Source organism: Rhea pennata, chromosome 7 (assembly GCF_028389875.1).
Source record: "Rhea pennata isolate bPtePen1 chromosome 7, bPtePen1.pri, whole genome shotgun sequence".
Taxonomy (NCBI): domain Eukaryota; kingdom Metazoa; phylum Chordata; class Aves; order Rheiformes; family Rheidae; genus Rhea; species Rhea pennata.
In genome coordinates this window covers 19,372,971-19,396,363 of record NC_084669.1, presented here as the reverse complement: position 1 = coordinate 19,396,363, position 23,393 = coordinate 19,372,971, and the positions used below count along the sequence as shown (strand labels likewise).

General features: G+C 39.8%; 1 protein-coding gene across 3 annotated transcripts; it reads right to left on the bottom strand.

Annotated features, from left to right (window-relative positions):
- Positions 1-2,544: 2,544 nt before the first annotated feature.
- LIPA (lipase A, lysosomal acid type) lies at positions 2,545-22,382 on the bottom strand. 3 transcript variants are annotated; one of them, XM_062580540.1, is made up of 9 exons: positions 22,233-22,382; positions 15,198-15,318; positions 11,138-11,336; positions 10,657-10,766; positions 9,853-9,989; positions 8,228-8,374; positions 6,590-6,661; positions 5,348-5,419; positions 2,545-4,515 (listed from the first exon to the last, which is right to left on the bottom strand). In XM_062580540.1, exons 1-9 carry the CDS (start codon positions 22,299-22,301, stop codon positions 4,282-4,284), a joined length of 1,161 nt encoding a protein of 386 aa, XP_062436524.1. In that variant the 5' UTR covers positions 22,302-22,382; the 3' UTR covers positions 2,545-4,281. The 3 variants fall into 3 exon arrangements, with proteins under 3 accessions (XP_062436524.1, XP_062436523.1, XP_062436525.1); XM_062580539.1 differs by lacking the exon at positions 22,233-22,382 and adding an exon at positions 16,914-17,046; XM_062580541.1 differs by lacking the exons at positions 5,348-5,419; positions 22,233-22,382 and adding an exon at positions 16,914-17,046.
- Positions 22,383-23,393: the final 1,011 nt, after the last annotated feature.

Sequence of the window (23,393 nt, the reverse complement as noted above, 5' to 3'; positions counted from 1 at the left end):
TAGGTATACTGAAATTCAAGTCTTAGATCTGAATCTAGAGAAGGGCATGAGCCTTTATTTCTCATATCCTAGCCAAGCAGCTTTAACCTAGAGCCCTTAATTATGCTGGGTACTTGAGGATAAAGAACACAGATTCCTCTTCAGTTTTTGATGGAAAACTTTAGTCTAATCTCAAAATGCTCTTCTTATCAGACCTAATACGTTTTCTTAATAAAATTATTTTCATATCAACACTCTACCTCCCCAATATAATTTCACTGAAAACCTTTCCAGACAGCAGGGAAAGAAAGCTTAAAGGTTTTCAAATGAATTCTTAACAGCTGGGGATGGAAAGCTGCCAGCAAAGCAAATCGTTAATTTTCAAGTTGTATTTTAACACCAGGATCAGTTTTTAAAATAGTATCAAGGTAGGATCTTAAAATTTGTTCATTGTCCTTTATAATTCACTAGTGTGATACTGATTTGAAACCTCTACTACTACACACATTCATAATTTCAGGAGGCATCAGAATGGGTACTTTTCAGCTCAGTTTTCTCAGAAAACAAGACTTAGGCAAACATGCTACAGGTATGGCTCCTGTTCATGCAATCTTCTTATTCTTTCATTTCATTGATGTTTTCAATCTGACTGCAGGGTCGCAATCTCAGAAATATTATGTTCAAGACAGTTATCTGAAAATAAGCTGCTAGAGAAGAGAAGCCATATGAGCTATGAGCAATGCTGCAGCTTGAGTTTGCATCACACAAGACATAAAAGAAGGGGAGAAGATATGAATCCTTCAGTTACAGGAGGATCTTTCATTTGGACCATGTTTTACTATATACCAGAAATCTGTCCCTCCATCAAGGAGGAGGAATGCCATTTATAGTTTCTCCTGTGATTAACATAATAATGTTTCTTTTTTTGTATGGTACATTCACAATAATCCAAAGAGTGATTTACAGCAAATTCGTCTATCTGTTTCCAAGCGGACAGAACAATTTCTCCCACATGGCCCCATGGAGTAGATGCTGTTTTACCATTTCATATGCTGAGGCACTTCCATGTTGTCTGAGTTGGTGTGTAACTCTCTGCTAGTGTGCTAGTAGATATAGAATTACTAAATACTGTGAAAGTGGTATGCACTGGGCAAGTACATCATTCAGTACAGTATACGCCACTAACGTATTCTCACCTAACCATTCTCTGGGCCTGTATGTGGTAGGCCTTCTGCATGAGAGGAACAGTCTGAATTTTTTTTGCAGATGATTTTATAAAAAAAAAAAATGTTCAGGTTCCAATCTCAACATGGACATAAACACATGTCCATTTGCATGCATAGACCCTTGTATGTCCATCTGTGTTGTAGACCTGTGAGCGTCCAGGACTGTGCAAACACTTCAGATGCAGCCAGGTCTGTGAGCCTAATAACCCATCAGCTGTACAAGAACTTCTTTATCTTGTTTTCTAGCATAGCTTGATCACATCACAGTGACTCTAGGTCAGAAAAATGATGAGCCTGTCAGAAAAAGAAGTCCCATACCCTCTCTTTCTGTTATGCTAATAGGTCTTGATGTTATCCCAAGTTGATGCGTCAGCCAATCCTCAACATCACTATAACACAAAGGTGGTGCTACAGCAGGCACTGAATAATTAAGAACTGCTTTGAAAAGTGTATCATTCATCACTATTCACTTGTATTTAGAACAAGCTTCTTGCTCTTTCCCTCCAGGTTCACATGTCTCATTTCACACACTTCCACCCACTGATGCCTCTGCAACTTTGTCACACATTGCTTGCAACTCCAGCAGGCTAGGAACAGCAGAGTAGTTCATAAATCCCATATCCATCTCTCTTCTGGCAAAGCAGAGAAGCTCCGTAATGGCTTTCATGAAAATTCTTCCTGTTCTGACACTATTTCCAGTCATGCAAGGGGGGGGGTGTCATCAGCTGATAAAGCTGACAACAAATATGATTTTATACATCTTACTATCTTGACTACATATATACTAGTGTATTCACAATGTATGGAAAGGTACAGACTGAGTGTATTTATTATCAAAGATGACAAAGGTGAAAAGCTGAGTTACTGAAGTACCTGTCTGATCACGTCAAGTATGCCAACACAAAGATTAGTTCCCTGCCCTACAATGTGGTTAAATGCTATTTATGAGATTACTGGAGAGTCAGTTAAGCAATCCAATTACATAAGGTTTAAGAATGTGATACAAGAAGCTTTCCACCATCCAAGTGATTTGAAAGGAACTCTTTACCTGGAGGCTTAGAAAACACCTCAGTCCTGTAAGCAGTTATTCAAAATTAATACCTTACTTTGTCTCAGAGAAGTCTCAGAAAGTCACCTGAAACAACATGAATGGCCTTTTATGTTTAGGTAAAGATTCTTTAACAATAGAAGTAAAATTGAACTTTACTTGGCTACTTTATTTGGTATTGTACTTGTATAGATGAACAGCTGTGAAAAACAGATTCAATTCTCCGCATTCTCTGTCCTCAAAATTCACATGCATTCATGAAAAAACATGAAGTGAAACAGAACACACCACTCCAAGCAGGACTTCCAGATTTATTGAAAATATCTCAAGCGTAATAAACATTACGCACGTAGCTCTTGCTATATCACATACTGTTACAACTGCTGTTTTAGCCACTTTGGATTCCTACAGAGACTTCTTTTCAGCACAGCAATATGAAGCAAGTACGGCTGCTACAAATAAAAAGCGAACTTAAAGGTCCTAGTAGGAATCACAACTTAAATGAAACCTGAGGACTCCCTGAGTGTGGATTAGAAGCAAAAAAAAAAAAAAAAAAAAAAAAAAAAAAACCCACAAACTTAATTTATGGCTTATGCACTTTTTTGCAATTTGTTTACCAAAAAAAAAATCTGTCTCAGTCAAAAATGCACTATTTGCCATGCCATGCAGAAAAGACTGTTCTTCCTGTTAGGATTATGGACAGAGATCTGGGTTGAACTCCAGCTATGGCACAGAAATTATGATTTGGACTAAGACAACTCACTCAGGAGATTCCTCATACCTTTTACACTTGGCTCTTTTGAATTGCATGCAAGTTACAAGCCTAAGCGCTCCACAAGGTCACTGGAAAGAGCAAGGCACCTATGCCAGAGACAGTGAGAGCTTCCAAAGTCAGAATCCTGAAGCAGAGATGAATCCTTTCCTCCCTTTAAGTGGGGGGCTTAGCCATATTCCATTTAAGGTGGAAACTGAGACAAATGGAAAATGAGACTAATACTGTCAGGTTTTACCAAGGTGTTCTGAGGTATCTGAATACAAATGGTGACAAGCACCACATAAGCAGCTAAAAGGTAAACAGATCTTCAAAACAGCAGCTGATTAAGAGGGAAGTCCTTACAAACGAAGCCACCTGAGTCACAAAATAACTGCTTTGGACCCTCCCTGGCCAGCAGGATACTGGGGGGAATCTTGTTTTCTAGTGATCGTTTTACCAGTGCAAACAAAACACCAGTATGTTACATTATTCTCCTTGAAACTCATAATCTATTGACAGAGCTAACAAAAAGTGGTATTTCTCTCAACTATTTGGCTTGTTCCAGGAATATGCAAGGGCAAACAACAATCCTTATCCATAGCTGGTATGTGAAACATGAACGGCTTCAGGGACGCCATCAAAAGCAAGAAAAATACAGTAATTAATCAGTCCCAAAATAGATTTCAATTAGCAGTAGTGACATTGTCTGGCTTCACGACAGTTCTTCTGGGCTACATTCAAAAAGAAAGTAATTTGATTTAGCTAGCTTGTAAGAGATGGCTAAAATAATAACAGAAAAAAGTTGCTAAGTGCTTTTTAAAGTACCAGCACCAAATGGGATCACTGCAGTACAAGGAAAACCTCTAACAGGTACTTGGAAATGACAATATACTGAGAAATGACAGTGCTTTACGCATAGCAAAATACTAATTGTTTGAATTTTCAAGCACCTGAGGTGCTGAGTGGACTAACTTGTCTTTTAGACATGTCACTCAATCTATATGCATATGAAATACTCCTTTTGTGCAAAGTTAAACGGGTGTTTTCTAAGCATTATGCCACTGTGTGCAAAATCAGCAGGAAACAATGAGGACTTCTGCAGGAGAGAGCAGTAATACTGAGAAAACTAAACCAAATATGAATGCGATTCAGTAGTCATTGCTGGCATTTTAAAAATGCATCATAAATAAACAATGTAGCATCACTGCCAAAAAAGCACAAGCTACAGAAAGATGAATTTCTGATGAACTAACCCTTGTGAAATACCAGCAGGTTTAGAGATATTTCCTCATCAAGTTCATTATTTCGTTATACATGCGGTAAGGTGCATCAAGACCCCAGATGAAATCCAAATGTTCCCATTCTGGAATGTTTTTGTGGTAAACCAAGTTTGTGATCTGAGTAAGCAGCATGGCAACATCCTTTGGGTCTGCCAGCCAGTCCTGTCCACCAGTCCACACAGCAGTTGGCACAGTCATCTCTTTTATTTTGTAGAAAGGGGGGGTCGACTGGGGGGGAGGAATGGAAAAAAAATATGCAAATATTAGAAAGAACAAGTCTTCATAGTAGTATTAAACTGTAAGCTAATATACTAGCAACCATGAGAGGAATGTGTCAGATTATCATTTTCTTTCTTTTGCTCTTGGGCAGACAGAGATGGAGCTAGAGTACTGAATTTCAAAAGAAGATGCAGCTCCTCGAGTTCTGTGGCGTTATAGCATGCCTAACAGGAAATACATGGTTTGGGGAAGTTACAAGATAGCTGGGTAAGGCTAGTGTGTAGTGGGAAGTCTGAGAGAGTGTATCTCATTAAAATATTTCAAAGCCCTAATCAAATATTAAAAGTGATTATTACTCTGAGAGTAAGATAGTGCAATCTTTCCCCGTCACTAAGCTGACAAGGGACAAAATATTTTGAATATTGTGCACAGCAATTTAGAAACAAACATGGGTGGAGATTAAACAGGCTGAAGATAAGCACTATACATGAACTGACAGTCAGTTCCTTCTTGTGAGAAGTACAGTGGGATCTAAAGATCTAAGTACATAGAACACTAATTACGTTTTATCAAAAGGATCACCCCTAAGAAACACTGTGTAGGCATAACTGCGTGTCCAAGTATGGACTACCTACTGACTTAGGTATCATCTCACAACTCTCTATCCCTGTCTTTTTTCCATAGAACACACTAGCTCCTCAGTCTGGATACTGGACCACACAGGTGGTTCTTTAGCTTACAGCATAATCACATCACAGTCTAATGCAGCAACAAGAGAACTGCCCACATCACTTTTTTTGAGCCTCCCTGGAACTGTAACACATCTGTAAAAGATCTCTACCTGGTTGTAGTGAGCCATATTTGCAGCCTTGCTTCCCCAGTCATAAGCTTTGAGTTCCCCAGATCTTACAGCCTAGAAATGAACAAATACTCACACATACAAAGAAGAATCACAACACTCCTATCAAACATTTTCAATAGAGAAAGTAGGATCAGTATTTACCTACACAGTGAAACAAAGGCAACTGACACAGGAAACTGTGAGACACTAGTATTAACTAGGACAAGTGTCATTGCCTTGCTCAGTGTCACAGGCGGGGGAAATATTAATGCTCAGTAGGACTGCGCTTTGTCCCTAAAGATTCCAAACACTTTCATAGCAAAATAGGAAAGATTAAGGAAAACAGTTTAACATATCCAAGGCCAGGATGTGGCAACTCCATGCTTACTTCAGAAATATTTATGTAGCTGCCTAAATACATATATAAACATAGCAATGAAGCTTTCTTATAAAGTCTACTCTGTAGACATTTGCCACCAAAAATAAAGATTTTTTTTTAAAGAAACAGCAGTCTATGTAACAGGGATCTGAAAAAATAAAATAAAATAAAATAAAATAAAATAAGGTCTTCACAAATTTCCTTATAGACAACACTTAAGCAGCTATGTACCACAAAACACTTCAGGCCCATATTCCTTCTGAATGGACTATCAAGCCCAGCTACAAGATCACAAGTAGTATTGACCACTGCTTCCATGACAAATGTCTTCTCTCATTTGTTTGTGTATAGCTGTGCCTGCCGAGCAAGCATCAGGTACAAATGCATCACAGGCATGAAACTGTACAATGATGATTGTAATAAATACACTAATAAAATATATAATGAAATCAAACAGAATGATACAGAACAGAAAACCCGCTGCTTTTCACTGGATAAAATACGTCTTGTAATTAAAACAAGGTTTGCTGAAGGGGGAACAAACACTCATCACAGCATCTCTCCGAGTTACTTTTCCTGCCTGTACTGTTTGTTGGCCTGAAATACTTAAAATTAGCATGGCTTTGAAAGAAATATACCACAGTAGGGATGGAGGGGAGGGAGGCGAGAAGGTGCTGGCATCAGTGTCATTATCATAAAAGTAGCTGCAGTGAACAGCTGCTGTTCTGACAAATTCATCTGTGCTATATTATATATATATATATATATTCTGATACTTTATTCTCATCCCACTTCTATTAGAAGACACCAGCATTCTATAAACAAGCTAAAGCCATGAACATTTGTGATTCTGAAAATTCTACCTGGCTCCAGTGGATCATGTTTTGTACAGATGTGCCTGCAGGACAGTGCGTTGAATACACATCCACTCGGCTCTGCAACAAGATAATTATCATAGTTTATTCCTCACAGTGCAACAGTTAGACCCACTATTGCTTTTTGAACAACTAACAGAAAATTTTCCATTCCTCTTAAAACTGTTCTAAAAAAAAGTTAACTGAAGCTATATATTGAAGAGGTAAGATGTTCAGATGCTTTGAGGATTACTTACCATTAACTGCAGAACATTTGGCCAACTTTATTTAAACTAGAATATGAGGTTATTTTTTGAGCCAAATCTTTAAAGCACAAGTATAACCACAAACTCATTCTATGAGATGTAAATGTAAGCCCTCCCTAGGGTACTGCGAGTCCAAAGACAAAAGGACTGCTAATATGAATTTAACTCTCCGTAGTAAGAGTTACTAGAAGTAGAAATGGAACCCATTTAATTCTTTTCCCCAGATAAGCAGAATGCAAAAATGTAAAGCACAGAAAATGAAAACTAAAACCACATGGAGAAATAAAGTATATACATGTGTGCACATACATATATATATATGCACACACAAAAACAAAAAATAATTTAACACAAAATTTTTTACAGCTGAACTTTGAACATGATAAGAATATCCTTTAAGCACTATATACTTAAAACCACTTTTCAAAAGTGCTAATATTGTAAGAATTGGGAGTATATTAACTAATATTTAGATGCACCTCCTCAGAAACCTAGACTTTTTCTACATCTACACTAGTAGCTGCCAGTCTAAGGTGATTCAAAATTTCATAGGCCAGTACATAACATGCACGGGAAATACAATTTAAATTCTAGCAGACAAAAAAAATTATTATCCACCACTAAAACCATGAAAACTGTATGCACTGGGCAAGAAATAAGGCAATAACCCATGCCTTCACCTTGTTGTAAAATACACAAAATGTGGTCTTTGGCAGACAGAATAATGAAGAAAATAATGCTGATTCCATCTTACTCCACTAAAATAAAGCCTCCTAAGAGTTCATCCATCTGTGGGGTATACTAACAGTAACTTCCACTAATTTCTGGGAGGTAAGAAACACTTCAAGAAGCATTATAAAAAACGGTGTTCTCATGTCAATTGCTATTAATGAGCTTTTAAAAAACAAAAATCCTACAAACTGCCCCTCTGGAACTAGGACAACAGTTGAAGGTATCAGCAGAGACTGGCCTCAAAAAATAACTGCACATATCCACCAAAAAAAATTTTAGAAGTATCAATAGTTCTCTTAATAGTAGTGGAAATCAGTATCTTTATTCCTCTCTTCTTTGCAAAAGGACTGAAACACTTGCTCAATCATCCACGAAATTAATGCACTTTTCTTACCTGTTTCACCAACAGTTCTAAAAGAATTTATTTTAATTTTCTAGTAGCTTTTCAAAAGGTTAATTCTATCCATTTCAATCGGACAACTTTGAAGTCAAATTCCCATCAACACTAAGAAAGATATACATCCTAATTCTGTACAGTGAAGAATCTTTTTTTTTAAATGCATGTAAAGAGCAAGCAGTTCAGTGATAGACAGTCAATAGTGTGTCAGAGTTCACAGTAAGTTAACTGTTCAAAGTCATCAAAACATACCATATTCAAGTTTCTCTCATTAAAACCACACAGAAGAAAGAATATGTTGCCACAAAGGTCATCAAGAAGTCTGTGAGTGCAAACATGGGTAGCAAGCCACTTCAGCAAGGAATTCTGAGGAAGGAATTGTTTCTTTCCAAGCATATCCTACAAAACAACAAACACAAGGAACAAACATGTAATTGTATAAGATGATTTTGTGTTAGTTTTCATACAGTATTCTTGAGGTAACTATTCCCATTTGCACTGATGAAAGGTAAGTCGTATGAAAATGATCTATCCTCTTATTGATCTTGTTTACAGTCCAATGGAAATGTCAAAATAAGTACTTCTTCTACAAATGATGCAATTACCCCCACAAAAATTATATAAAAACAGAGACATTCAATAATTTCAAACCTAACCTCAAATTCCAACCGATTTTAAACTCAGTCTTTCACAGGACTACTGCACAGACTCTTGTCATTAGAATTAAGGCTAAAATATTTCAAGCTGCATGTGCTAGTAAGTGGCCTTTGTACTTGCAACTTCCTCTCTTCTAACCAAGCAAGAAATCAAGTTGCATGAGCTGCAGTGGCCACTTCCTCTTGCTGTTTCTAAAATCTCCAAGGATTTCAAAATGGCCCACTGAGCCCTTAAGCAACAGCCCTTTAAGGATATGCCTGACCAACGGGTTCATGGCTGTCATGTACTCCTACACTCAGTTTTTTTTGTAAGTCATCATGACAATCAAGTTCCCTAGAACAACAAGAACATCTGTACTGCTGTAAAACTGAATGCCTTACATAAGGGCATCAGCCAACAACTATCCTGTTTAGACAAATTCACTACATGAGGAACAGCAGATGACAATTGTTAGCATGATTTTTATGCTAATTGCCTCTGGAGAAGGAAACTAGTAATGCACACACGCACACACACACATGCATTAAATTTGTACAAGGTACAAATCTGAAAAGGGTTCATCTCATAGAATGAATAGCTCTGTGTGGGAATTTCCATGGGTGGTGCAAAGGAACAGGATGGTTAGAATTGACACATTAGCTGTTCACAATGTCTGACTTTGGGCACCTACTGCAGCCTGCCAGTCTGCCTACATTCTTTTTCTTCTTAGTAGAAAATGGTAAGCTCTTCTAGAGGATGATTCACAGCACCTAAATAAAGCTGCTGCTCTTAATCATCCTATGAAGAATACTCTTCCAATACTAAATGGTTAATTGAGAAACAACTACGTTAAAGTTCATGGAAATTCAGACACATTCTATATAAAGTTATCATATGACTCTCCTAAAACAGACCAGCTATTTAATTAATCCTGGGATTTTTGTAGCTACATTCTAGACATATGTAAGTCTTACTTAGGTAAGTCAGTAATGATAATTTTGTTCTGCTATACTGTACTTGCAAATACTATTTTAAACATACAAATTGTCATGTTAGGCAGTAGTAAAGCCGGAGGAGCCACTGCTGACTTCCATAGTGTTATTACAGAAAAAATTGTCCTAGTACTCTTGTGGAATATGTTAATCTCTAATCCACAACTATTAACGTTCTTTACTGTCCTGCTTTCAACCAGAAAGAGACATTCTTCATTTGGCTTAGAACATTTATACTGAAATACAAACCTTGAGCAGCAGGTCAGGAAACACTCCCAATTTTACCAGAGGACTAGTGGCAAACTTGATCGTAGCTACTGGTGCCAAGGCAAAGAACATTTTGATTTTCTTAGCTAGGTTTGGTAGAGTTGAAAAAGCAATGAAAGCTGTAAATAATACAAAAATTATTAGCAAGTCTCACTGATACAAGTTAGATCAGAATTTCAGCCGGCTGTGAATCTGTAAAATCTAAAATCTCAAGTGTGCAAAGATATTTTTAGATTATTACCACTCTAGAAATAGTACTGTACTGTTTTAGTTTGATTGTTGTCTTTAGCATCAGTTTAGGTATTTTAAATTAATCTAGCTACTAGAGAACACAAATTAAATTCAGCATATCATAAGGATTTGTTTTCTTCTGAAAATCAGGCATCAATAACATACTAATTAACCTTACACTTATAGTTCTTTGTATCTACAAGTCTAAAAATCAGGCCATGCATTTAGCAAAATATTCTGGAAAGGGAAATTTTTATTCCACATACTCCTGATGATTCTAGATCTCATTAAGTATAACTCAAAATATTTCTTTGAACAGGAACTGTACTTGTGGCTACCTTGAATTCAATTTATTATTTTCACAGGTTCTTAGTTTAAATAAGCACATATAGGTTAATTCTTTTCTATTTAATGTTAATGAATATTCCCAGAAAGAGCTAAAAAGCAGAAGCAGTATATTACTGGAGCCTTATTTTTCATCATTAAACTAGATACATGAAATTGATATCAAGTCATACACAGCATGTTCTAATGAATGCTAATCTCTTCACATACCCATTGTGGTGCCTTGTGAATGGCCAACATAAAATACTTGTTCCTGGCCAGTTTTCTTCAAAATAAAGTCCACAAAGGCTGGAATGTCATACTTAGCCATTTCATCAAAGCTACAAGCAAAGATAAGAATTTGGCTGTATAAGTAAAATTATCAGTGTGGAACAGCTACATAGAGCTTTATCGCATAGTACATACGTTGTCTAGGCATAAAGAAAAGCTTCCTTTAGACGAAGCAGAACACTCTGGTGATTGAATCTTCACATAAAGAACTGCCAAAAGCAATGAGAGTTCTGCTGATCATCTGTGAGGGCCACTATATTGACCATAAAACTCCCCTTACTGCTACGTATGTGGCAGCATATATCCCAGAAAAAATGTTACACATTCACAATATGATTGAACTGAGATGACAGGCAAAAGAAGAGCCTGCTCACAAACATTAAGTATGCTTTTCTTTAGCTCCACTACCAGATGAGGCTACCTGAAAATCCAGAATTCTTCTTGCTTCACTGTGAAGTGTGTATGTTTCCTTGACCAGGTGTTCCCTCTGCTGTTCCCTAGCCACACATCATAACCAGCATCTGCCAGCATAAAGCCAAGGCTGTTGTAATCCAAGTTTGTGATCCAGTTACTGCCATCTGCAAGCAAACCATGCTGCAGAAATACAGCAGGCTTTGGATCTGAAAAATAAGGACAAAAACAAATTAGGATGCTGAACTGTGGAAATGCAGTATCTCTGCAACAGGTACTGATATTATCACTATCCAACTCCCTTCTATGACTAAAACTCCAAAGAGCAGTATGAGTAGCCAAAAAGGAAATCAATGTTTCAAAGGCCTTTCTCCCCTTAAGTAGTTGAAAAGAGCCAAGGTCAGGACATGCATGAAGTTTAGGAAGTCTCTCCCCTGATCCCCCATCCCTAAAAGGGAAAATATGGATTTGTGTTCAATGCAGATAAAAACCCTGAAGGTTCCTGCTTATAAGCGAAGACACTTAAACAACATATAATCCTTTTGGAGAAAAATGAACTTCAGGAAACACAAAGACCTTTCTCTGGATCTTGCAATCATAGAACCATAGAATCAGTAAGGTTGAAAGGGATCTATGGAGATCATCTAGTCCAACCTCCCTGCTCAAGCAGGGTCACCTAGGGCATGTTAGACAGGGTTGCATCCAGGCGGGCCTTGAAGATCTCCAGAGAAGGAGACTGCACAACCTCTCTGGGCAACCTGTTCCAGGGCTCCGTCACTCGCACAGTGAAGAAATTCCCCCTCACATTCAGGCGGAACTGCCTGTGGTTCAATTTCTGCCCACTGCCTCTTGTCCTGTCACATGGGGCAACTGAAAAGAGTTAATATTTTCTCTACTTTAATAACACATCATTCTATAACACTAAACTGTCCCAATACTTTCTCCATTGATAATACGAATTTAGATCTTTCAGCAGAAACAGCCAAATCACAAATACCTCTGTTGCCAAACTTTACATTCCAGGTCATGTCCATAGACATTTGCTGTGGATTCCAAAACCCAAATTATAAATATTCCACCCTCCCAGCAACCTCTGTATCTGTGATGAGGAACCTTCTTAGTGCCTGCCTTCCCCATTTTGTTAAAACAAACAAACAAACAAAACCACCAACAACACCACAAAACCAACTGTTGTGCACAGTTCCTGCAATCAGAAAATTCCTGGTAAAGTCAAGCCAGCACTAGACCTAGTAGAATTCACCTCCACTTTTTACTCCACTGTTCTTACCATACTTCGTTGTTTTATTAACAGCACACAGGATTTTCAGAACTAACACTAAACTTGTTTTCAACAATGTTCATTTTTAGTTTTGACGTCTTTTCACCCTCCCTTTTATTTAACTCAGATCCACCAACTTCTGTTTTTTGAAAAACTCCCCCCTCAGGCTGCTACTCCCATGTTTCATAAAACAGGAAGGATAAAAAGTGTTTATCTATTCTAATGCTTTAATTTTGTCCACCAATTAGCCACCAATTTCTGCCAGCTCCTTTTTCACTTATAAAGCAATCAGCAGATCTACACATGAAATGCTCAATCATACAATAAACTGACATGGACAATGATAACTTTGTAAAACCTTTGTTCCTAAAATCCCCAAAGGTGGTATGAGGGAGGGAGAATCATAAACTATTCTCTCCTGTATAGAGTATTTTTTTCTAATCATTTCCCCTCCCCTGAAATTCTAAATGCAAAACACACTTCAAAATTTAAATAACTCCATTCCTACCATCATGGCCCCTTTCAGTATTACAGCTGCAATTCCTTTCACTAATACAGGCTTCTTAAAGTTATAACTGTAAGGGGCAAAAATAAGCTTACCGAAAATAATTAAGCAACAGAACCAAATTTTAAGACTGCAAGTACTTACAGCTGACAAACAAAGAAGTTGAAGAAGAAATTATTTCCACATCCTATTTACTCATGCCATGCAGGTGTTTTTTCATTATTATTATTATTTTTTTTTTTTTACATTTTTACCTAACACTGAAACTGAAATCACTGATGTTTTGGTTTGAAGCTGTCCAGACATTTTCCCACTTTTTTTTTTTTAGCTGTGAAACCACAGGTATAGTTTGTTTGTTTGTTTTTTTCCAAAACATCATGTGATAAAAAACTCCAGTGGATTCTATTCACATTAAGTAAGTATTTCACAAGAAGAATTATGGCATACGTATACTAGGTCAGCAGTAACACATCAATGGTATCTTCTGAGAAAAGATACCAGGTCTATAAAAACTTTAGATCAACATGAACTTTGAAATGTTCATTCTTCTTCTAGGAGATCATACTTCCTTCAATGTGCTTAGTAATCCTTGTTTTTAAAATTAGGGTACTTTGCAAAACATGAACTTGGGGTCGAGGGTGTGTCAAGGGGAATGTGGAGAATTCCCACAGGTCAGGAGACTTCTGTTTGCTTATGTCATAGATGAAAGAGCCAACAAAATCAACACCTACAAAGGCAATCTTTTCCCTGGGGACTTTCCTGATTTTTTTTTTTAGGTACGGAGACTATGGTTTGACTGGCATCATCCATAGACAGATGTTCACACACTTCTAAGTGATAATAGTTAGGGCAAACATCCTAGTCCATATCAAACCAACAGTTAAGGTCAAGAAGACTCCTGTTTGGCCTTTGGTAGCTAGGTCTTTTCTCATAGGTCTTTTTCATACCCGAGGCTGAAGGACAATCACTCTTTCGTTATGTGAGCTGCATGCTTATACTCCTCACTGCAGGTTTTTAAGCTCAAAAGGTAATCCATAAGATACCTACAGTCTCCATGCAAATGGGCAGCTGTTGCATGTGTGTGTTTGTATGTAGAATTATTTGTAGAGTGGTGACATAATTGATGTCTGTCAATTTCAGTGATTGCTGTTCGGTACATGAATGCCATTTCTGTATCTAGAGTATAGCAAGTTAAAGGTTTGTCTCTTCTTCCACATACACTTTTTGTCTTGTTTTCAAAGCATCCCCTTGAGTCCTTGCAAAAACCTTCGTCCATATCTCTCCCTACCACTTAGTCTCAGCTTACACTACCCTCTTCCTTCTTTTCCCCATGACTTACCACCCAAACACCCTCTGCATCCCTTCCCACAGTTTTATGTCAGCTTTCATAGTAATTCTTACAGCTTGAAATAGCTCTGATGGCATATACCACTTCTCTTCTTCAATTTCCTCTATCAAATCACATGTAGTTTTATCAAAATAATGTAGTCTGGGCTGACTGTTATCAACAACCTGTTAGGTATCCTAATTTGCAATGTATTTGAAAAACGTGTTGTACTCAGCATGTCCTGAAGGGATTTTATTATTATTATAATGTTTACCTATTATACCTGTTATACCTGTGTATAATATGACACCACAGTAGCACGCAATATTGTTCTAGCTTGTTATTTTCTGCAAAGGCAGCTTCAAAAAGGTTAAAATTAACAAATTAATTCTTATTTCATACAGGAATGAGACTGTAATTATTTGGTGAATGTTCTGCCGAGACTTTTTGTTGTTTAGTTATATTTCATCAGAAGAAAAATATGAACTGCCTCTACTTCTGAAAATGGTCAGGTAATTTTTAACAAAATTCGTTTGTATAAAAAAGTATCTTCAAAAATGTGGTTTGAAACAACACAGCAGCATTACAATCAATCTCGCATCAAAATATTTTATTACTTGGGGGAAAAAACAAAACAAATCTCACCCAGTGTTTTTTATTTATTAGCAAATTCAGGCAGATGGTCCCTCAGAAGTCAAACAACACCAACATAGAATTTGCATTGATGTCAAAAGATAGAAATGTCAAGAAAATACAGCTTTCTAAATCCTTTCCCTTCCTTTACTCAAGCCACTCTACATATATCTATTTTAGCTATAATACTCACCGTTAAAACATTCTCATTGCCCAGGTCATTCAGACTTTAATCTTTGTTTGGGTTATTATAGGCACAAAAATTTTGTAAAGCAAACCAATCTTTCTCATGACTTTCCTTTTCTCCTAGCAGAAATACATCTTACCTTTGTTCCTCCCGTAACCTTTTCTTCCGTATGGAATTCTGTTAATGGAAAGGATATATCCATCTTCTGTTGTCACTTCATATTCCTCACTAGGGTATCCCCTGAAGGTAATAATTTGACTCTAAAGAAAGAAAAGAAACCAGCTTGGAGACAGACTGTCATGCTCCTTAATTCATTAACATTTGTAAGGTACTCTGAGACCCTTGGACAGAAGGTGATGTAAAACTAAAGTATGCGGTACGAATATGCCCTAACATTCACCTCTTCTGTGTGGACAGATTTTCTTCTAAGACTCATCCTGACAGAGTCTGGACATACCCAGAGGACAACCCTAATTCAGCAGTTTGGGAGGACTCCATTGTCTCAGTAGTGAGACACTTAGAGTGAGAAGGGAGATCAGAGCACTGAAAAGCAGTCTGGGAAAAGGAGATCACGCTAACAGGGCAAAGGACTGAGACTCCGAAGTGGCAGATAAAAATAGAAAACAATGCCTTCTTTCAAGAAAAACAGTATTTTCCAGAAATAAACAAGTGATCATACCAAAAGCCACGAGTGCCACAGTGGTGTACAGAGGGAGGAGTTCATCTCCCTTCTGAAGGGAAAGATTTTAAGAGTATTTCAGATTTGGATATGAACTTTATGCCTAATTCTGCTACACAGGGAACACGCCCACATTTAGACACATGCAGAAGTGAACTACAGACACAACAACTTCGAAACACTGTTCTCATGCTCTTTGCATGTGCAAGCTGCTGACGGTACCACCTCAGCTCGTAGCTTCAAGTGCCATTTCTTACTTCTCTCTCTCCTAAAATCTTCTTGTTGTATAGCCTTTAAATAAGCATGCTGACAAACCACACAAGAAAATGATCGTAACAACAAAAAACACACTTTCTTAATACTATGATTTCATCAATAGTTTTCTCTCTCATCACTTGCATCTCAGCCTTTTTATCATTGTCATTTGTTGCATCAGGCCCAAACTCCTTAAAGATACGTAACTTGCTATTTAATTGTTTTTAATGACGCCAACTCTGCTTTGAGAAAAGGTAAAAAAAAATGCAGCAGATATACTCTTAGGCTGTAGGACAAGGAAGAGAAATGCTTTGTCTGGGTAGAAAATTTAAGCAGAGCATGTTATTTATTTTAAACATATCTTTAGTCATCTATGCGGACATTAATCCCAGAATGATTTTAAGACTGAATTTCACTAGTTTTAGACCAAGTGACTTATTTTCAATGCCGGGATGAGATTTGGATGACACGAAGGACTTGACCGCTGCTTTTCAGGCGGACCATAAACACTTCTGGGGTGCGGCATCTCCGCACACACGAGCGGCGGCGGCACAGTTAAGATAGCGGAGAGAGAAGAGCGACTGACAGTAAATACTTACTGGAGCTGGCTACTGTGGCAGGAGGAGGGGGAAGGACGGAGGGTGACAGCCTTAGGCGGCTGCGGGGGAGAGCGGACTGGGCTGCCGCGGCGGCGCCTCCGGGCACGCACAGAGGAGCGAGGGAAAAGAGGAGGAGGAGGACAGGGGCAGGAGGCGGCACGGGCACCTGGGGCTGGCCGAGCTGGGCCGGGGCAGCGCGGGGCAGGCGGCCGGGCCGGGCCGGGCGGCGGTTTAACGGTCGGGCGCGAGGCGCGCGCGCGCTGCGCACCGCCGCCCCCTGCGCGGGGCCACCTGCTGCCCCCCCCCCGCCCGCGCCACTCACGATGTTCATGTTCGTCTCGGGATCCACGTTCCGCCGCCCTCTGCCCGCGGCGCCCGAGCTGGCGGCGCTCTGCAGCAGCAGCAGCGCGGCCGCGGCCGCCGCCAGGCCCCGCATCCTCGCCCTGCAGACCGAGGCTCGCCGGCGCGGCGCGGCCCAGCCCGGCGCGGCCGCTTTTGTGCCGCCGCCTCCGGCACCGCGTGACCTACGCGCGGGGCCCGCCGCGGGCCGCCGGCGGCGCGGAGGAGGGCGCTGGGCCGGCGGCGCCGCTCGGGCCACGCGGCGCGGCCTATCGGCGGGCGGGCGGCGGCGGGGGCGGCCCCGGGCCGCGGGGCGGGAGCCCGCGCGCGGCGGCGGCGGCGGGGGCGGCGGCGGCGCCTCCCGCCGCGGCGTGACGGGCCCGCGCCGCGCTGCCGCCCGCCGTGGGGCCGCCCGCCGCCGGGAGGCCGCAAGGGCGACGAGGCACCGGCAGCCTGAAGACACCGAGGGCGATAGGCGCAGGCCGGAGTTAGAGGCGGGCGTGCAGCGCCAGCAGACCCGTGTGACCTCCGTGCGCTGGCTGATGGAGGCCCTCGGCACTGCCTGCCTCTGCAGAGCAGAGCGCCTGCGGCCATCCCTGCAGAAACTTGGACTGCGTTCAGTCCCGCAGTGTAACATACGTACTCATGTTACCAGGCCCATAGGAGTAATCCCCAGGGCAATACAGAAACCTGAAATAAAATACACAGTGTTAGAGCAGAAGCGTGTCAAAGAAGAACTGAAACGTTCCTGATTAGAGAACGTTAAGATTTTCAATTAAAATCGTAACGCTTTTCAGAAACCACACCCATGAGAGGGCTCTCAATTTTCTGCTCTCCAGTACGAGAACACAAGCCTTGGCTCTTGATACGCAGCAGAGGGGTTGGGAAGCAGAAAGGAGTGTGTGATGGAGCAGGTGGATTGCAGCACGCAGGCACAACTGAAAAACTCGCAAGTACACCTTTCAACAAGGCTGTTAACAAGGTAGCCAGGCTCCCCGCAGCCCACTGCCTTGGACCCTTGCTCTGTGGGCCAACGAGTTGTGCCTGGCACATGGGGCCACAGAGCACCACGTACAAAAGCGGCCACGTTCCCATGCTGCGAGTGCGTGCAATAGGTAGCAGAAAATAGATCCCCCAATAAGTGATTATGTCTCGCCCTCAGCATCTCAGATTTGAGAGAAGCAGTTCCATAACTTTGCATGAGAAATGGGATAATTCCTCCACCCAGCAAACGGCAAAACACTGCTTGTTTTCCTTAGACTGGCTATCCTGGATAGGTCTTTTGGATATAAACTGCAACACTGACTCCCCTTTCTGCATATCCCATTCAGCATTAAGACAGTCTCAGTCTGCCCTGAGACATAGGGAAGGAGTTGCCGCTTGCTCTCCTCTTGTATACCAGAATATGAGAGAGCAAGAAATGATTTGCCTTGATGTTTGTTGCAAGTTTATAAACAAATATTTTTAAAATAATGATTTTAAAATATTTTGAAGTATCCTTAAAGCATTCTGCCAGTCTGGCAACAGTTCCAGGACCAGAGCTTTGTGATTTGCTATTTGCTCTAGTCCTTAGTTAAGGACCCTGAACTCCTGCTGCAATAGGGGGATGAATAATTATTTGGAAATTACTTAGAAATGTACTAATTCATAGCAGAAATGCTAAATATCAGCATCAGTTACTCAGAGGGTGGTACTCTGGCATCTTTCTTAATACCCTGGCAGCGCTCCTAAGATAGTCTTGGGCATGTTGATCCTAGTGCCTACACAAATTCATTCTCTGATAATGACATTCTGCTTGGCTGAAATCATCCTGCACTTTCTTTTTATCCCCAAACTCAAACTGTTTTATGTTGGTGATTACTGTGTTTTATTAAGCATTCACTTTAGGACACTGCATAGTTTCCACTGCCCTCACGTGTGAAGCGAAGTTAGACCTCTCACACTGTGTCCGAGACTGCTGACACTGCAGTCACCTTCAGGTCCCAGGAGAGCACAGCCTGCTCCAGAAGTGGAGAACTATCCCACACGGAGCTCCAGCCTACCGTGGTCACCTTGCAAGAAACAAATCTGAAGTTAATGAGGTTAAAGGTTGGATACACCTCTGTGAGCTGCAGTACCAGCAATGACTGCAGAGTACATACAGCCATAGGATTTAAGTCTGTGGAAATTACCTCCTGTGCAACATGACACGTTACCCTCTCTCTCTCCTATGGTGGGTATTTCATTAGATCACTACGCTATTACCATTAATAGCATGCTTCTCTAGCTTTGTCAGTGGAGACCTGTGCTTTTGGGGCCAATTTTATGCAATAAGGTATACATCTGTTTTACTTCCACCATACCTGTTAAAGTAATTCTTCTTTGTGATTTTCCTGCTTCCTACAAAATTTGGTGGATTCAGTTAGTTTACAGAGTAAACCATCAGATGAAAAGCACTATAAAAACTGCAAAGATAAAAGGCCTGACATTTAGAAACAGAATATTATAAAATAATACTAATGTGAAGTCTCAAGAGCACTTTTAATAAATTTATAAGCTTTTATTTGATCTTTCTCAATCACAAAGATGCTATGGCCACAGACAAGCTGCCTTTGGGGAAATATGATAGAAGAAATGAGCCTTCTAAGGCATTTCAATATCATAGCATCCACTTGTTCTGATATGTAGGTGGCGGCTTGTGTGCTGGATAAAAGTAACAATGCAACCTTTATATCCTGGATCCTGCTTCTTAGGGTCATATTTTATTTGGAAGAATTTGAGTAGCAAAGATATCGCTCAATGTTTCACTTCGACTTTCTGTAAAATTAATTACAGGGTACTCTTCCCTGCAGAGAAAAACCCAGACAATGAAATGGCACAACTGCTGCTGTCAAACATAGTAATTACATGCTAAACTAGGCTAATTGTAACCAGCATAAAGTACGGTATTTAAAGTGATTCTGTCACTTACTATGGTATAATAAGTACATTTGCATTATTAATAATGTAAGCTACATTTTAGACAATTATTTGGCTAAGCTAATGACCTGGAGAATTCTTTGTCAGCAGGTATCCGTTTCAGCTCCAAAGAAAAGTACACATACAGATTTTATCTCTAAAATGTGTAAATATTTTTGAAGCCATTCATATTCTTGTGTGTGCTCTGAACACTCAAGTAAATTAAGCTTTTGTGTTAAATACAACTGCAGTTGTTGCTTTTTCTAGCCCTTTTCTGCTCATGTGTTTTCCAAGAAGCTCGTATGTTTGCTGCTCTGCAGTGCAGCTCTCAGATACCAACCAACCCAGCTGCAGCTTTCCCTAAAACTGAAGCAGCAGGATTCTAGAAATGTCAGAATTTTCCTATGTTCTGTCAGGCAATTTACAAAGATAGCTACAGAAAGGCCTTCAATATATTCTTCTCTTACCTTCACTTACTCTGTTTTAAGCACTCCCCCACACTTACTTTATTCAATGATCATTTCTGCCTAATTGAAGCATATAGATGCAATTAAATTTTAAAAATAAAAAAAATGTTTTCCTTACTAGAAAACAAAGGACCAGCCTATAAATCAGTACTCCAATTCCTTAGTTACCATATTGCAGCTTCAATCCAACCTTTTTCTTTCTTGCCAAGAGAAAGTCTGTGAATACAACACAGACTAAATGCCAAGTGTGTAATACAAGGAAAACAGACAGCCAGGACAGAAACAGAAACAAGAAACACATTGATACTTAGTAGTACAGTAAATCACTAATGACTGAAGTTGATTTTGGCCTTGCATAAACCTTTAGACATATTTTTCAGAACTACCTGTAGCACAGATTTTCCATAAAATACATGGATCCATGTAGATCCCCTAACTCTTTTGCCTGACTAGTTCACTGTCTCTTTTCACTGCTCAAACACCTGATTGCTGCAGGGTTGCATGCTCTGCAAAGTAATAGCTGTGCTCACCTTTATCTGGAACTCTGAAACCTCAGCTCCAACCAAAAAATTATTCACCTAAATGAGACAAGAAGCCCATATCTGAGCTGTGATCCATAAAAGCCTTACTCAGTTGTTACCTGTACACAGACACGGCTGACGTTTTTACTTTAAGTTTTCCAGAACTGCCCCAGTCACCATAATGCCAAGCAGCCTGTGTTTCACTTGGATTTTCTTTGGTCCAGCTGGAACCTTTCTTCTGTCCCCATCTCCAGAGGGCCTAACCCAGAACATACCAAACAGACTGGTCATATGAAGTCTTTACAATATGTGGTGGCATCTATCATTTTCTTTCAGATGAGGTAGTAATGATGGTTGTTCCCCTTTCCATAATAGCTTACTGGCTGGAGTGTTCATTAAGAAATGGGAGAACCAGACTCAGCTCTCAGCTCAGCCTAAGCTGTCGAAATCCACATTTTTTCACGTATCAAGACAGTGCCCCAAACACCCAGCTATCCACTAATACAAATATGGGGCATTCCCTCTCCCATTAATGATGGCCAAGAGTCACTGGCTCTAAAGTCAGAGCACTAGGAAAATAAAGTATGATGTGGTCTTCTGGCTCAAGCGCTTACCTGAGGAGTTTTGGATTCCAGTCCCTGTTGCTTCTAAGTTTCCCCAAAGTTGCATTACTGTCTATGAATCAACAAGTGGCTAATCTCAAACACACAGACAGCCTTCAGATCAGTACCTGGTACTAACTTAGGCTCTCCTACCTCTTGTAGGAACCAGAAATTCTTATATGTAAGGTAGGCATTTTTTTTTTTTATCTTTTTCCCTTGAAGAGAAAGGAATGCACTGTATTTATTTGGGGAAAAGGGTGAGACATTGCTTTCAGGCTGTGGATACCAAGTAGAGAGAGGTGACTTCCTGCAGCTCTGAGTGTGGCATCTAAGACCAAGCAAAGGACAGATCTTAGTCCGTGCTTCACATGTGGTGTTAGCTTGCAGCAACTCCCAGAGGATGCGCTGATTTTAGCTCCCTGCCGACTGATTTCTCATAGTTGGTAATTTATCTTACAGCAATGGCATGCTCACATTTAGAAAAGTTTTGTTCTGCGTAAATATTCAAGCAGGGATCAGTGTTTTTCACACATTAACATTTCAAATGTGGAAGCCATTGGGCATTTTTTATTTACATAACACCACTCATACATGGACCAGGTTTACCAAAGGTACTCTCAAAATTCAACATGAAAGCTTCAGAAAGTGAAGACAGTTTCCAAAATTAACAAGGAGATTATATAATTACCAATTAGATTCAGTCTTCCTTTCTAATCAAAGGGTCAATACTTGTTTTATCTGTGTTCTTTCTCTTTCCTCAGGATCTTATTCACACCTTTTCAAACTCCAGATAACACGAGGGCTCAGGCTCTTTCCCCACTTTTCTGCTACATGCCAAAGGCATTAGGACTGCTGGTTGATACAGAAAGACGCAAGTAGACTAATACTCCTGTTTATGGATTGCCGCTGCTGTGGGAAGGGAATCACTGTGTTCCTCTAGCCATCCTGAAGTTGCTTCTAATTCTAAGGGAAAGGGAGAAAAAAATCCGATGTTTATAAAAATGCAACATTAGTAAAGCCTTCTTTGTTTATAGAGACAGGTATTCAGAAACAAAAGAAAAATCTCTATATATAGTGTATATACTTCTAATTATCACCTTGTTTTTTAATCATTGATTTGCCTCATTCAAATAAAAAGCTATCATATTACCACCACACCAGCATAATCCAACCCATATGCAAAAGCTACATCCAAGATAGGATGTCAGCAAACGGACAAACTTGTCCTAAATACTCACTTCTCTCCTGGGATTTCATTCAGATTTAAAACTCTCCTCAGCTTCCTGTAAGACTTACTAAAGAGATCACTTTGTAAAAAGCTTGTTTATTCTCCTTATTTAGCTTCAGACAACTTCATGCTCATTAAAGCTGGCTAGGTTGCCATCTCCTGGCCAAACCATGAGGATGAACGCAGTTTATCAACAAATCAAGACTTGAACGCTGCTATGAATAAACGCTTCGTACACACTTTTGAGGGTGGGGATATGGACTTTTCAAACTGCAGAAGGTAACCTTTTAAAAATTAAAACCTAGAATTCTTACAGGTGTACAATTTGGAAGTCACAGAGTATATACGGCTTATAAATAACTATGAATATTGTTAATTTTTGTCTCTTTACAGAGATTAAACATGGTGGCGGCAGCAGCAGTTGTGAGGCATCAGAGAGGTTGGAATAAAATGACTTCTTGGCGTGCTTCAACAGCAGAACAACTTTGTGTATCTTCTACCAACAAAACCCCTCACAAAATGGAGGGACCTGACACTGTCATGTACCAGGAACAATGAAAAGTCTCGTGTGGCATCCTTGTATGTATTTTTATGAGCTTTTTATTACAAAATATTCCTCACGTTAATTATGAAGAGACATTAAAAAGTCTATATTAAAAATATTTGTTAGCAATCATCAAGACAACCTCCCATTTTAAAATGGAAAGG

Coding starts and splice junctions, on each gene's coding strand:
- LIPA (XM_062580539.1), bottom strand. CDS start 17,027: ATGCGGGGCCTGGCGGCGGCCGCGGCCGCGCTGCTGCTGCTGCAGAGC. Junction 11,337..15,197: donor AGGTTACGGGAGGAACAAAG/GTAAGATGTATT, acceptor CTTATTTTTCAG/ATCCAAAGCCTGCTGTATTT. Junction 4,516..5,347: donor ATATGGCTCACTACAACCAG/GTAGAGATCTTT, acceptor CCTCCCCCCCAG/TCGACCCCCCCTTTCTACAA.